This window comes from Thamnophis elegans, chromosome 2 (assembly GCF_009769535.1).
Source record: "Thamnophis elegans isolate rThaEle1 chromosome 2, rThaEle1.pri, whole genome shotgun sequence".
Lineage (NCBI taxonomy): Eukaryota > Metazoa > Chordata > Lepidosauria > Squamata > Colubridae > Thamnophis > Thamnophis elegans.
The window spans coordinates 118,178,467-118,191,149 of NC_045542.1; the positions used below are offsets into that span (position 1 = coordinate 118,178,467).

The window sequence follows — 12,683 nt, forward strand, 5'->3', positions numbered from 1 at the left end:
CATGGTCATATCATTCTCTGGTTAATTTTAGACTGAAAGCTGATAAAAACTTCTAAGGGTCAAGGACCATTTAAAATTATCCAGTTAAAATACTTTATTTATCTAAATAGTTTCATGAAAGCTTTGGGGAATTTCTCATGGTATCTGTCAGTGATACTGTTAAGTGTCATGGCTGACTTCTGAAAAATGGAAGTAATTGAGGTGGTTGACATTGGCACTCCTAAGAACCCATTTCTCTCTGATAGAGGCAAATCCGCCCACTGCTTTATTAGGGATTTAAGAGTAGCGAAGGAGATGGGGCAACATGTAGTAGAAAGACTTTTCTGACAAATCAGATTGAGGCACAATATGAAGCCCATCTGAAAATCTTCTGCTCTGCTATTCTTTTACGTATGTCAATTTCAGTTCCATGTGCTTTTTTGATATTTTGTTTACCAGAATGTTGGAGGGGGGTACTGTTGGTAGCTCAATTTATACCCTTTTTATATCCTATCAATTTGCAATTGAGCAATTTGCTTTACCTTTATCCAGTTTGCTCTTTTTTCCCCAATGTTGGGAAAGGCTGCAGGGCTAAAAATTTAGATACCTCTTGTCCGATTTTTGAGATTCTTTCCAAGTTGTAGGTCTCAGGGATTTTGTTAGACTTGTGACAGATGATACTAAGTGTCAACAGAGGCCCATCTAATGATCTATTTGAACTGCTCCTTTACTACTCTCCAGCAACGATAAAGAACAGACTAACATTACTTTCTGTATTAAATGGCATATGCTCCAGCAAGATTGAATTGGACCTTGGGGAAATCCTTCTATAGCACTTGGGCTCTTCCTCTGAGAGAATGTTCAGAAAGTAGCACTTAACAGAGTATTGTTTGAAATCTTAGGTGTTGACCTATGGTGTTTTGTCCCCAATATATTCTACCTGAGACCCCAGTGGGAGGTCATCTTGGGTTTTGGAGTGGGAAGTCACCAATAATGCTTCTATTGCTCTGAATGTGCCCTAAGTTTTTAAAAAAATGGGCAAGAGAAAGAAAAATAAGTCTACAGAAGATAAAAGTGCTATGAATAAATACCAGGTTATTGGTTTGGGATGCTTAGGTCAGCCTCTTTTGGCTGAAAGAGCTGGTTCATATTTGGAAAATTTTCCTTAAAGCTCTTCCATCACTGGATTTGTCAGGCATGCTTTTGCACAAAAATGCCAAAAGTCTCAGTTGCCACCCTTCCTTAGCCAATTGGGTTTGACAACATGGCAACAGTTAGTTGTTGCTTTTCTTATCTTCCATCTTGATTACTGCAACACACTGTATGTAGTACTACTCTTGAAAAATGTCCAGAACTTTCAGTTGGTATCAAATGCAACACAAAGGAAAGTGCTCATATGAAGCTTGTGTGAAAGAAGTACAGATGGGGTATACAATGTTGAGTGTTGGTATTGAACATTTAAGTCATAAATAGGATCTGAATGTTTGGCTCATCTGTTAGGAGCTACTCTGTTAGGTTTTGCAGGCGTGGCCCTTTTGGAAATCTTCCAGATATCAAAGCTTTCTCTTTCAGTGGGGAGGGAATGTTGCTACATTACTTCTTTGGAAGTTTGTAGTTGGCCCAGCTTTCTTGGTGCTAAGAAAATCTGTAAAAACACATCTATTTTTAATGGTGAAATTAATTTAATGCTTGTTTTAATGTTACTTTAAAATAAAACATATCTATTAATTGTATTCTCTCTGTAACAAAATTAATCAGACAAAATATACATTAATGTGTAATGATTTCAATTATAGAGTTATTCCTGATTGATACTTTAAAAAGATCAAGAATACATTACAGCAGGGAATGAAGGAAGAATTACACAAAAGCACAAAAGGCAAACCTTGTCCAGTAATGTGGCAATATCCTACCTACCCAGGTAGTTTATTTAATTCAATTTAGGTGCCATCTGACTCTGAATGGCTTACAATATAATAAACTATTAAAAATACAATACAAAATAAAACAAGATAGGATCTAGTTTCTCTATTCAAAAACATAGATGAAAACGCATCTGACAAGAGTCCATCTATCTTAGCCCAAGGTCTTCTGGGCCATATACAAAGCCAACGGGGTGGGGGAGAGCCATGTGGCCAGGTATATAGATAGAGAGAGACAGACAGAAAGAGATAGATTAGATAGATAGACAGACACATGATTTAAATTGATATTTATATAGGTGTAGCAACAGTAAAGACAAATGTTACAATGGAATTGATTTTTACCTGTTCCCAAGTGGTGTTTCATGTTTGTGATTTTTAAGGAATTGGCATTGACTTTAAATATGTTTCAGTCAGTGTAAAATAGGCAAGGCTAATAATATTTCTGTACCCTTTGCTCTTCTATTTTTTCCTCCATGCATACACATATAGTTATATTGTGAAAGGATATTATCATATGTATCAACAGTTATTTTTAAAGTGTTTTAAAAACATATTTTTAAAAACCTGTTTTTTAAACTGGCCTTCCAGCTTCAGCAGTCCTTGGAGGAAGCAAGCTATCTCGACCCCTTCCAGTCAGGCTTCAGACCCGGTTACAGCACAGAAACCGCTTTGGTCGCATTGATCGATGATCTTTGGAGAGCCAGAGATGGAGGCCATCCCTCCATCCTGGTTCTCCTCGGCCTCTCGGCGGCTTTCGATACCATCGACCATGGTATCCTTCTGCGACGACTGCGGGAGGTGGGAGTGGTAGGCACTGTGTTACGGTGGTTCTCCTCCTACCTCTCGGACAGGTCGCAGTCGGTGTTAGTGGGGGGGCAGAGATCGACCCCTAGGCCCCTATCATATGGGGTGCCGCAGGGTTCGGTCTTATCCCCCCTACTATTCAACATCTACATGAAACCGCTGGGTGAGATCATTTGAAGGCACGGGATAAGATACCATCAATATGCGGACGATACCCAGTTGTATCTGTCCGCCCCGTGCCAACTCAATGAAGCGGTGGACGTGATGAACCGGGGTCTTGAGGCCGTTATGGACTGGATGAGGGCTAACAAGCTTGTACTCAACCCGGAAAAGACCGAGTGGCTGTTGTGTTTTCCTCCCAACAATTCGACCAGTGTTCCATCGCTCAGGCTGGGGGGTCAAATTTTACACCCCTCAGAGAGGGTTCGCAACTTGGGAGTCCTCCTGGACCCACAGCTGACTTTCGACCATCATTTGACGGCTGTGACCAGGGGGGCATTTGCCCAGGTTCGCCTGGTGCGCCAGTTGCGACCCTACCTGAATCGGGAGGCTCTCACAACAGTCACTCGGGCCCTTGTGACCTCTAGGCTGGAATACTGCAATGTGCTCTACATGGGGCTGCCCTTGAAGAGCATCCGGCGACTTCAGCTAGTCCAGAACGCAGCCGCGCGAGTGATTGTGGGTGCACCTCGGTTCACCCACATAACACCTATCCTCCGCGAGCTGCGCTGGCTACCTGTTGATCTTCGGGTGCGCTTCAAGGTGCTACTTGTCACTCATAAAGCCCTTCATGGTAGTGGGTCTGCGTACTTGAGAGACCGCCTCCTGCCAATTACCTCCCTGCGACCAATTAGATCTCATAGATTAGGCCTCCTCCGAGTTCCATCTGCCAGTCAGTGCCGGCTGGCAACTACAAGGAGGAGAGCCTTCTCAGTAGTAGCTCCGACCCTTTGGAACGATGTCCCCGTGGAGATTCGTACCCTCACCACCATCCAGGCCTTCCGCACAGCCCTTAAGACCTGGCTAGCCCGTCAGGCCTGGGGACAAAGATAACTGCCCCCACCCAAATGATGAATGAATGTTGCTTATTATTTTACTTTATGTTTTGTATGTGTTATTGTTTGTATATCCCTTCCCCTCATTTTATGTAAGCCGCCCTGAGTCCCCTCAGGGAAAAGGGCGGCCTATAAGTGTTAATAAAACCCTAAACCCTAAAAAAAAAATGAAAGCAAGACTTAGGACACAAATAATAGTTTCTACTGCCCCTTACCCCAATACTTTTTTGAAATTGTTTTTGCAAAAACAATGAATAAAATGTCAGTGGTGCTAATAATAATTACATGGGCATACAGGTTTTGCTTTGAGAGTCCTCCAAAAGGTAGCATTGCTAAAGCTATTCTGTCATTACTAATGAAAGTAGGACAATGCCGGCTGGCGACGCCTCGGAGTAGGGCCTTCTCTGTTGCCGCTCCAGCCTTATGGAATGAGCTACCCCCAGAGATCCGGACCCTACCCACTCTCATGGCCTTCCGTAAAGCTATCAAAACCTGGCTTTTCCGGCAGGCCTGGGGCTGTTGACCTCTTGATTGAGGTCCAGCCCCCTTTTGACTGGGTGCATGTTGTGTTTCTTCTTAATCTTGTTGTATTTTATTGTTTTAATTCTTTTTTAATATTTTTCATTTCTGTAAGCCGCCCGGAGTCCTCCGTGATTGGGTGGCCTATAAATTCAATAAATGAAATGAAATGAAATGAAGAATCCCAGCAAAAATCAAGGTTTCAAATCAGAATGGGATTTATCATAGAGCCTTCAGCAGCATAGACCTCCAAAAGGGGGAAAATAATATTTCTTTCCCTGCTATGCTGTTGATGGTAGCTGCTTTCAGTGTGTTCCTTCTCTTGGAAAGAACTCTGCACATGTTTTACTGGTTGATAATCTGGATAGTCCTTGCTTCCTTGGGACTCTGCCTGGCGCCTGTGCTTTCCGCATCCAGAGTAAGTAAAAGTGAGAGAGAGCACATAGAGTAGAATTTACGCATAAAATGCAATGGGCCAATCTGGAAAATTGCTAGTTCAAAATGTGTTAAAACGTTTCTGCCAGGTTTTTTTGGACAGAGGCATGCTGCCATCCCACATTTAAATGGTGCTGGTATGGAAACATTTGTATTACAATTTCAAAGTTGTTTCCCAAATCCAAGGAACCAACAGCCTAACACGTTCTACCATTCCGAGATACTCTGTGTGTATGCATAATGCAATGTTTGCTGATAGTGTAATTTCGTGAGAGCCTAACAAGCAAATTCAGGTTGCTGTGTGCGACAGCCATTAAGCCAGCCTAATACATTTGCAGAAGTGTATAATTGTAAAAATGTGAATAGAGAGATGTTAACAACATTGACATGGAGCCACAAGCAATGTAAGACATCAACAAACATGATTGTTTAATAAACTGACCTTCATTATCTTCTCCCACATGCTTGTTTGGAAATAAGCCCTGTTGATTCCAGAAGACTACCTTCCAAATGCATGTATTTTGAGTTGCAATCCTAAATAGTTAGAAGTTGTCAGAGTACAACTAGATAGAGTTAAGGATAATAGTGAAACACAAAATTGGAATAAAATGAAGTAGAAAACCCAAGTGCTTAGTTTTGTTGTGTGGTGTCCGACTGCTGGCCATGGTTCAAATTTATTGGCTGCTTTCCTTCCTGTTTTCTTCAAAAGACCTACCTTTCAAACCCTCTCTCTAGCTCTTGGGATGCATTTCCATTCCATTCCTTTATGCATAGTTTGGAAATCCAAGAATACTCTTAAGCAATTATTGGCAAGACCAGCATTCTAGATTGTTCTTCCTCTAGATGAATGTTAGAAACACTGGCAATTGTAGAAGCTAATGGATTCCTAGTTCTTGGGTTTTTTTCCACATGTGCCCATCCATCATTTTGGTCCAATATAGTATTAAAAGAGAAATTACTTTCAGTGCCTTCTTAATTATGTAAGTACATGCATGGCATGTTTTTAGCTGTCTAATGTAGCCTTCGTACTTCACTGCAATGAAGATGTTGAATTCATTAGCTTCAAGCAGGTTCTCCAATGTACGAGACAGTGAATCTGCATTGTACCATTGCTGGCTACAGATGATGGTTTATAGAACAGACTCCTTTATATTGCACTCTGAAAAGGTAGTCCTTTAGACAAGCAGACCAATTGTTGATATAGGAATGTATCTTTTCAAACTATGCACTGTAGGCTGCCCAAATTACTTTCAGGAGGGAGGGGAAGGAAGGAAGGTTATCATCCTATCTTAAAGCAAGGGAAGTCTTAATGTCATAAGAGATATTGCAATATAGCTGATTATTCATGAACATGAACCCTCATCTTGTCTAAGTCCTTGACTTATGCCATAGGTTTCAGAAGATCACCAGAAGTCTTAATAATTACCACCAAGGAAGTGTTTGTCAGATAGAAAGGGTCATGTTACGTGAGACAAAAATGCACATATCTGTCTCTCCTGTGTAAACTGTTTTTGTCAGAGCGGGTTTCTAAAGAGTTAATAATCTGCCAGTTCCCACTTTGTACCCTATTCAAAAGGAATTCATTTCCAAAAAGATCCAGGGCAGAGAAATGCAAATAAGTGTTTCGGACAGCTGCAGGCTGTATGCCTTTCTGAGATGCCAGGGCCCCAAATGAGACATGTCAGAGTACAAATTGAAAATGCCAATTTCACTTATTCTGCCACGCTGCTCGTCACAGCTAAATCCTTCCCTGCCACCCTCCCAAAACACTTTTCTCTTTCCAAATGATGGGTACTTTTCCTTTATGTAAATATACGTGACCTTTTTTAAGTTATTCCTATAGACAGCTTCTTTGGCCTGTTTCCAATTAGTCCAACATAGCCAGAAAAGAATGAGACATGAACATACACAAATACAGTCACACACACTTACACAACTGCATGTACCACATTATGCAAACACCAATTATTTCCAAGTCTCTACTGACCTTTAAATAGCTTATATATTATATTGCATAAAGATATTATTGATGTGAACTTATATTAGCTGCACTTCAATTATCTGAACTTGCGATTATACAATCTGTATTTAGAGCTCTATTCTTTGGTGCAGATAGTTGGAATTACAGAGCAGCCTTTCCAGCTTGATGTTGTCTGGGTTACCGTCAGCAGTTAACTTGGACAGTGCCATGCTAGTGAGGGATTATTCTAGGAAAGGCATTTATGGAAGAGAAATAAAATTAATGAATAAATGGTTGGTTGAATGTGCCATCATGTTGTTGATTCTTGGTGACCAAATAGATGTTCTCCATGAAAATATAATAATAGCTCAGATAAATGCATCAACCCGCAGATAGGATACTTGGTTGAAATGCATTAATGGTTTAATTTAATATTTTTAAATTTTTAATTTTAAAACCATTTTATATCATATTCAGCCCTTTAGACAAGCCTTCCTCAAATTGATGCTCTTCAGATATATTATTCAATGACTCTGCGCATATATGTGAAGAATGCTAAATAGGTAAAGCAGGTTTTAAACAGCTGAATTTAATTAAAGAACATTTTATATCATTAATATTATAGATCAAGGGTTGATAAAGTTTTCAGGCTCCGGTGCCATTGCAGAAGCTCACATAATGGGCAAATATCTGTCAGGCACAAACAATCAGATCCACATGTGGAGATTTCAATTAGCTCTTTTATTGCTTCAACCAGCCAGTTACACAGAAATCTTCTCAAATTGGCAGTTTGCACCTGGATCAGACAAGATAAGGTTCAGCGGCATTCAAAGGTAGTCAGACTTCCCTCTCTTATGCCCACATAGGGATTCCACACTAATTCCCTGCTTGACTCCTCTTCTCTTTCCAACAATGTCTTACAAATGACAAGATCTTAAATTTCAGAAGTTTTAACCTATTTTTCCAAAGAAGAAATGTTTCCAGGTAGTTCTTGGGTTACAAGAATTAGCGACAAGACTTACGATGGAGTTAAACAAAGAGGGACTTGCAATGAGTCCATCCATGTAGTTATGTGATTATAATCCAGGCCCTTGATGCCTGCTTCATGAGTATGATATTGCAGTGAGTCACAGTCACATGATCACAGTTTGCTAACTCCTCACAAAGATAATGGGAAAACTGCCAGGGGTTGCAAGTTGCAATCACATGAGGTAGTTGCTTAAGAATCGCCTGGGGTTCTAGCTTAATGACAACAATCAGAATGGTCAGAATTGCTGTCACTAACCAATGGGGTCACATGAAAACTTTAAGCCTTAGCAATAGCAATCCTGGTCCCAATTATCATCACAAACCAAGAACTACCTTCATAGAGAGCTTGGCCATTGTTATTTAATATGGGAGTACATGAACATCATTCTAGTGTGTAAGTCTATGCCTATGGGTGCTCTGTAACTAACATTTATTAATTAAGGCTTGAGACCTATATTGCTATAACAGCAATATAGCTACAGGTTCATCCGGGTTTGGGGCAACCCATAGCTAATATTATGGCCAGTTCGGAAACCTCCAAATCCCATCCCTGGGTGGCTCGGCCCACCCCACCCCTACCAGGAGTCTCCACGCAGCCCATTTCGGGTGTGAGGTAAGTGTAGAGCCCGTCCAGAGGCTTGGGGAGGGGGGGGAAACAGGCCTTCTGGAAGGCTGGAAATGGACACATTTTTGGCCTCCGGAAGGCCTCCAGAGCCTGGGGAGGCATTCACCCTCCCAGAGGAAAGCCTCCGGAGTCTCAGGAAGGTGAAAATGCTGCCCCCCCCCGGCAATGGTGCAGGAGGTCGACTAGGCCACGCCCACCCAAGCAACCAGGCAGAGAACCCATTGCTGAAAATTTTGAAGCCCATCCCAGGGCTTCATATTGCGATTCTATATTGTTTCTGGCTCTCTATGGAAAAAAAAAATTGGTCACATCATTTAACACAGCTCAGAAATTGAGTGTTTCTGTTTTGTGTTTTGTTTCTCATTTTCTATGTATAATAGTTCACCTGTATTCTGTATGCTTTATAGCTTTTTTAAAAAGTACAAATTAAGACAAATTGGATTTCCATGGAAGTTGAAGAGGAGGAGGGAGAGAAAAGAGAGACTTGGAAGAATACATGGCTTGGGGAAGATACTTGTTGCCTTTTCCATTTTTTGGCTGTCTAACGCCTTGGTGGCTAATCTACTGCTGTGGCTGAGCAGGGAGGGGGTGTTTCCAGAGCAGGGGGGAAAGCTGCACCTGTAGTATCCATAGTTCCCTAACAAACTCCAGCAAGCTATGAATCTTTCATTTAATCTCTCCTGACACGCCTGTCATTTTCTCCGGAGAAAAGCAGAGAATCTCTCGCCAAAGGAGGTCATTAGCTGTCAGGGAAGGTTCCGACTGCCTTCCTGTCTTCCTATCGATTAAGCCTCCACATGCACACAGGCACTGTGAAGGGAATATTGATGAGGCTGCAAGAAGTTTGTCTGAAGCAAGAGATTGGGTTAGGTTTATTTTTCACAGAGATAGATGGGGTGAAGGCTCATGGTGATGTAGGATGGAAATACAATTCCCAATTTGCGTGCCTCTGTAATCATCCTTAGAGAGATAGTCTTCCTTAAGTCTGTTGCATTTTCATTTTCTTCTCGTGCTGTAGAAGAAGCTGAACAGTATTTGCCAGCTCAACAGAGACAAAAGTAATGTCTCCAGCTGCTGAGAGGCTTTAGATTCTATTCTTCCTCAGTTTAAATATTTATTCAGACAAAGGCTCCTTGCTCTGTTGTCTTATTTTGAGGAACAGGTGCACAGCATTCCTGGGCGCTGAATGATGATTAGAATAAAATAACTTCAGTTTGTACTTTTTATTAATTTATGCAGTGACAACACTCATTTAAAGCTTGTATATTACTTGAATAGGTCTGAAAATCACTTTGTTTTAGGTTTTGTGTATTCTCGGATTTTACTTTAACAACAAGCCCAGTTTATTAGGTGATATAATTTTGTGCCAAGGACCATTAGCCTCAACAGCTCAAATAAATTACGCATGTGATTTGACATCCAGTAGATTTGCTCAATTCTTACCAATCATTTTCTACTGGTAAAGAATATTACAAATCCAGAACCAGACTGTCTTAACATTGCCTAAATAGGCAAAGGGAAAATTGAAGTGGAAAATAATTTAGATGCTTTGGATTGATACCCAGTTTGGACTTTTCCTTAAAGTGCATTCTGTCTGGCAGAACTGTAATGAAGCATCTGGGAGGAAAATAAAGAAAATTGTCATGGTTTTGTTGTTCCCTAGTTATTGGGGAGACTTAGTTTCTGATCAATCTGTCTTGCTTTTGACATGATCATAATTAAAAGAGGAAGATCCAGGTAGGTGAACTTGAAATTAGTGAGAATAATGTGATGTCTTCCACTGGCCTTTCATTTGCCTCTTGGTTTGTATCTGCTATTTTTGTGTAAGGTTGACTAATAGACTCTGTGCCCTGTTGTGTCTTTTTTGGCAGTATTTCTATGAAGGGAATGACATCAGTGACCTCCCAGTGAACCTTTCTGTTGTGTGGAATGGAAACTTCATAATTGACAATCCCCAAAACATCCAAGGTAAGCTGAAATAGGGAATCTAGAAACATCTTCAGTTATAACAAAAATTTTCCATAGTAAACTGTCTCCACACTTTAATCTTTGAACCAGCCAGCTGGGGACCATATTGGAATTAACAAACTGCCACAAGTGAAAATTCAAAACATTTTGCCCATATGAGCAAACACTTTCCTTACACATAGCAAAGTTAAAGAAAGCAGTCTGGAAAGACCTGGTTTTATAACTTATTCTCTCTCTATGTCTAATGTGTCTCTGGAAATGCTGCAAGTTATTCAGTTAACTAGATGCACATCCTCTATAGCAGGAAACCATGAGCAAGTTTTATTAATGCAACTTAGGTCATTCATAAATGTCCTAGGTGAGAGGATTGAAGGGGGTCTCATCAGAAATTTGCAGATGACACAAAACTGGGGGAATTGCTGACACTTTGGAAGATAGTTTCAGGTTCAGAAGGTCTTAACAGACTTGAGCATTGGGCTCCATTCAAAAAGTTGCAATCCAATGGTGAGAAGAGTAAAGAATTGAATTGAATTGAATTTATTACATTTCTATGCCGCCCTTTTCCCCAAGGGGACTCAAGGTGGCTCACAACCCATGTCGGGGGGGGGGGGTAGGGGATACAAATAGGGGGAAAAAAGACATGGACAAACAATATCACAATTTAAAAGCAACTCAACAGACATACCATTCGAGCGGAGACAGGAACTCATCAGCCCCAGGCCTGTCAGAACAACCAGGTTTTGAGGGCTTTGCAGAAAGCCTGGAGTGTGGTGAGGGTCCGAATCTCCATGGGGAGCTCGTTCCAGAGGGCCGGAGCAGCCACAGAGAAGGCCCTCCTCAGGGTGGTCGCCAGTCGGCATTGGCCAGTGGATGGAATTCGGAGGAGGCCTAATCTGTGGGATCTAATTGGTCTATTGGAGGTAATTGGCAGTAGGCGGTCTCTCAAGTACCCAGTACTCCCTGCATTTAAGCAGGAAAAGCCATATGTACCAGTACAAGATAGACATTATCTGACTCAATAATAGTGCCTATGAAATGGGTCTAGGTTTCTTGGTGTATGTAAGTATGACTCAGTAATGTGCTGCAGCTGCTAAAAAAGTCAATACAGTCCTGGGTTGCATTGACACAGGGATAGTTTCAAGATCGAAGGAAGCAAAAGTATCACTCTATATCACACTGATGAGGTCACGTTTGGAATATTGTGTCCAGTTTTGGTCACAACAGTATATTAAAAATGCTGAGGCCCTAGCAAGAGTGCAAAGAAGAGCAACAAATATGATAAGTGTCAGCCCTGGAGGCCACTTTTTTCTTTGGATCTTCAGGGCTGCCAGACTTGGTGGATGGGCATGCTGTGGGAAATGAGAGGAGGGGTTGGATAGAAATGGGGTGAGATGTACAGCCATAACAATTTTTTCCCCCTGGGAATCAAGGACATCCAACCTGCACCTGGAGAGGTGTTACTGAGAAATAACTCCAGTTGGGATGTTGACCTGATTGGATCATGTGATGGACATATGGGTGCAGCAGAAGGGACTTTGACTTTCCTTTGGGTGGGGAAAACCCAGGGACTTTCAGATTTGGGTTTTCCCAGATGTGCCAATATGGCATTTCTAATAAAATGGAACTTTGATGCCTGCCTCAGAGTCTTACTTCTGTTGGGGGTCAGGGTTCCAAATAGCATCCAAAAGTAAATCAGAGTCCAAGGCAAAGTACTGCTCAAAGTTCCAATTTATTAAGAGAGCCATGTTGGCATATCTGGAAAAACCAAATCTGAAAGCTTCCCAGTTGAAAGTTCAAGATTTTTTCCCACACCCACAAGTCCATCACATGGTCCAATCTTCCTCTGCCATGCTGGCAGTTCCACCCATCCAGTTCTGATCAGGTGCAGAGGTGCAAAGACAAAGGATGACCTTGGCTTTCTAGAAAGAATTTTGTTATGGCTACATAGATCTGCTCCGTAGAATCCCCCCTCCCATTTCCCCACAATAGAAAATGCATAGTAGAATAATAGAAAGTGTGGCAGGCCAAAGATCCAAAAGAAAATATAGCTGCAGGCCTGACAGTGTGTTTTGGAGGCTAATTCCTATGATGGATGATTAAAAGCACTAGGTATGTTTCGTTTAGCAAAGAAGAGTATGGCAGCAGTCTTCCAATACTTGAAGGGCTGCCCCTGAGAAGAGGATGTTAATTTATTCACCATAATACCTGAGGACAGGATAAGAATCAATGGCTGGAAATTCGCCAGAGAGAGATGCAACCTGGAAATAAGGAAAAATCTCCTGACAGTGCGAACTATTAAGTAGTGGAAGGGTTGCCTCCAACCTCGTTGGAGATTTACAAGAAAATATTGGGCAACCATTCATCCTATATGGTTTGAGAGTGCC

At 41.4% G+C, this 12,683-nt stretch overlaps 1 protein-coding gene across 3 annotated transcripts in view; it reads left to right on the top strand.

The window, feature by feature from the left end:
- PLXNA1 (plexin A1) overlaps positions 1-12,683 on the top strand; it is a 385,871-nt gene that overhangs the window by 287,667 nt on the left and 85,521 nt on the right. For all 3 annotated transcript variants that reach the window (XM_032209248.1, XM_032209249.1, XM_032209250.1), the window contains exon 11: positions 10,203-10,299. In XM_032209248.1, coding sequence (XP_032065139.1) covers positions 10,203-10,299 — 97 coding nt within the window. The remainder of the gene's footprint in view (positions 1-10,202; positions 10,300-12,683) is intronic.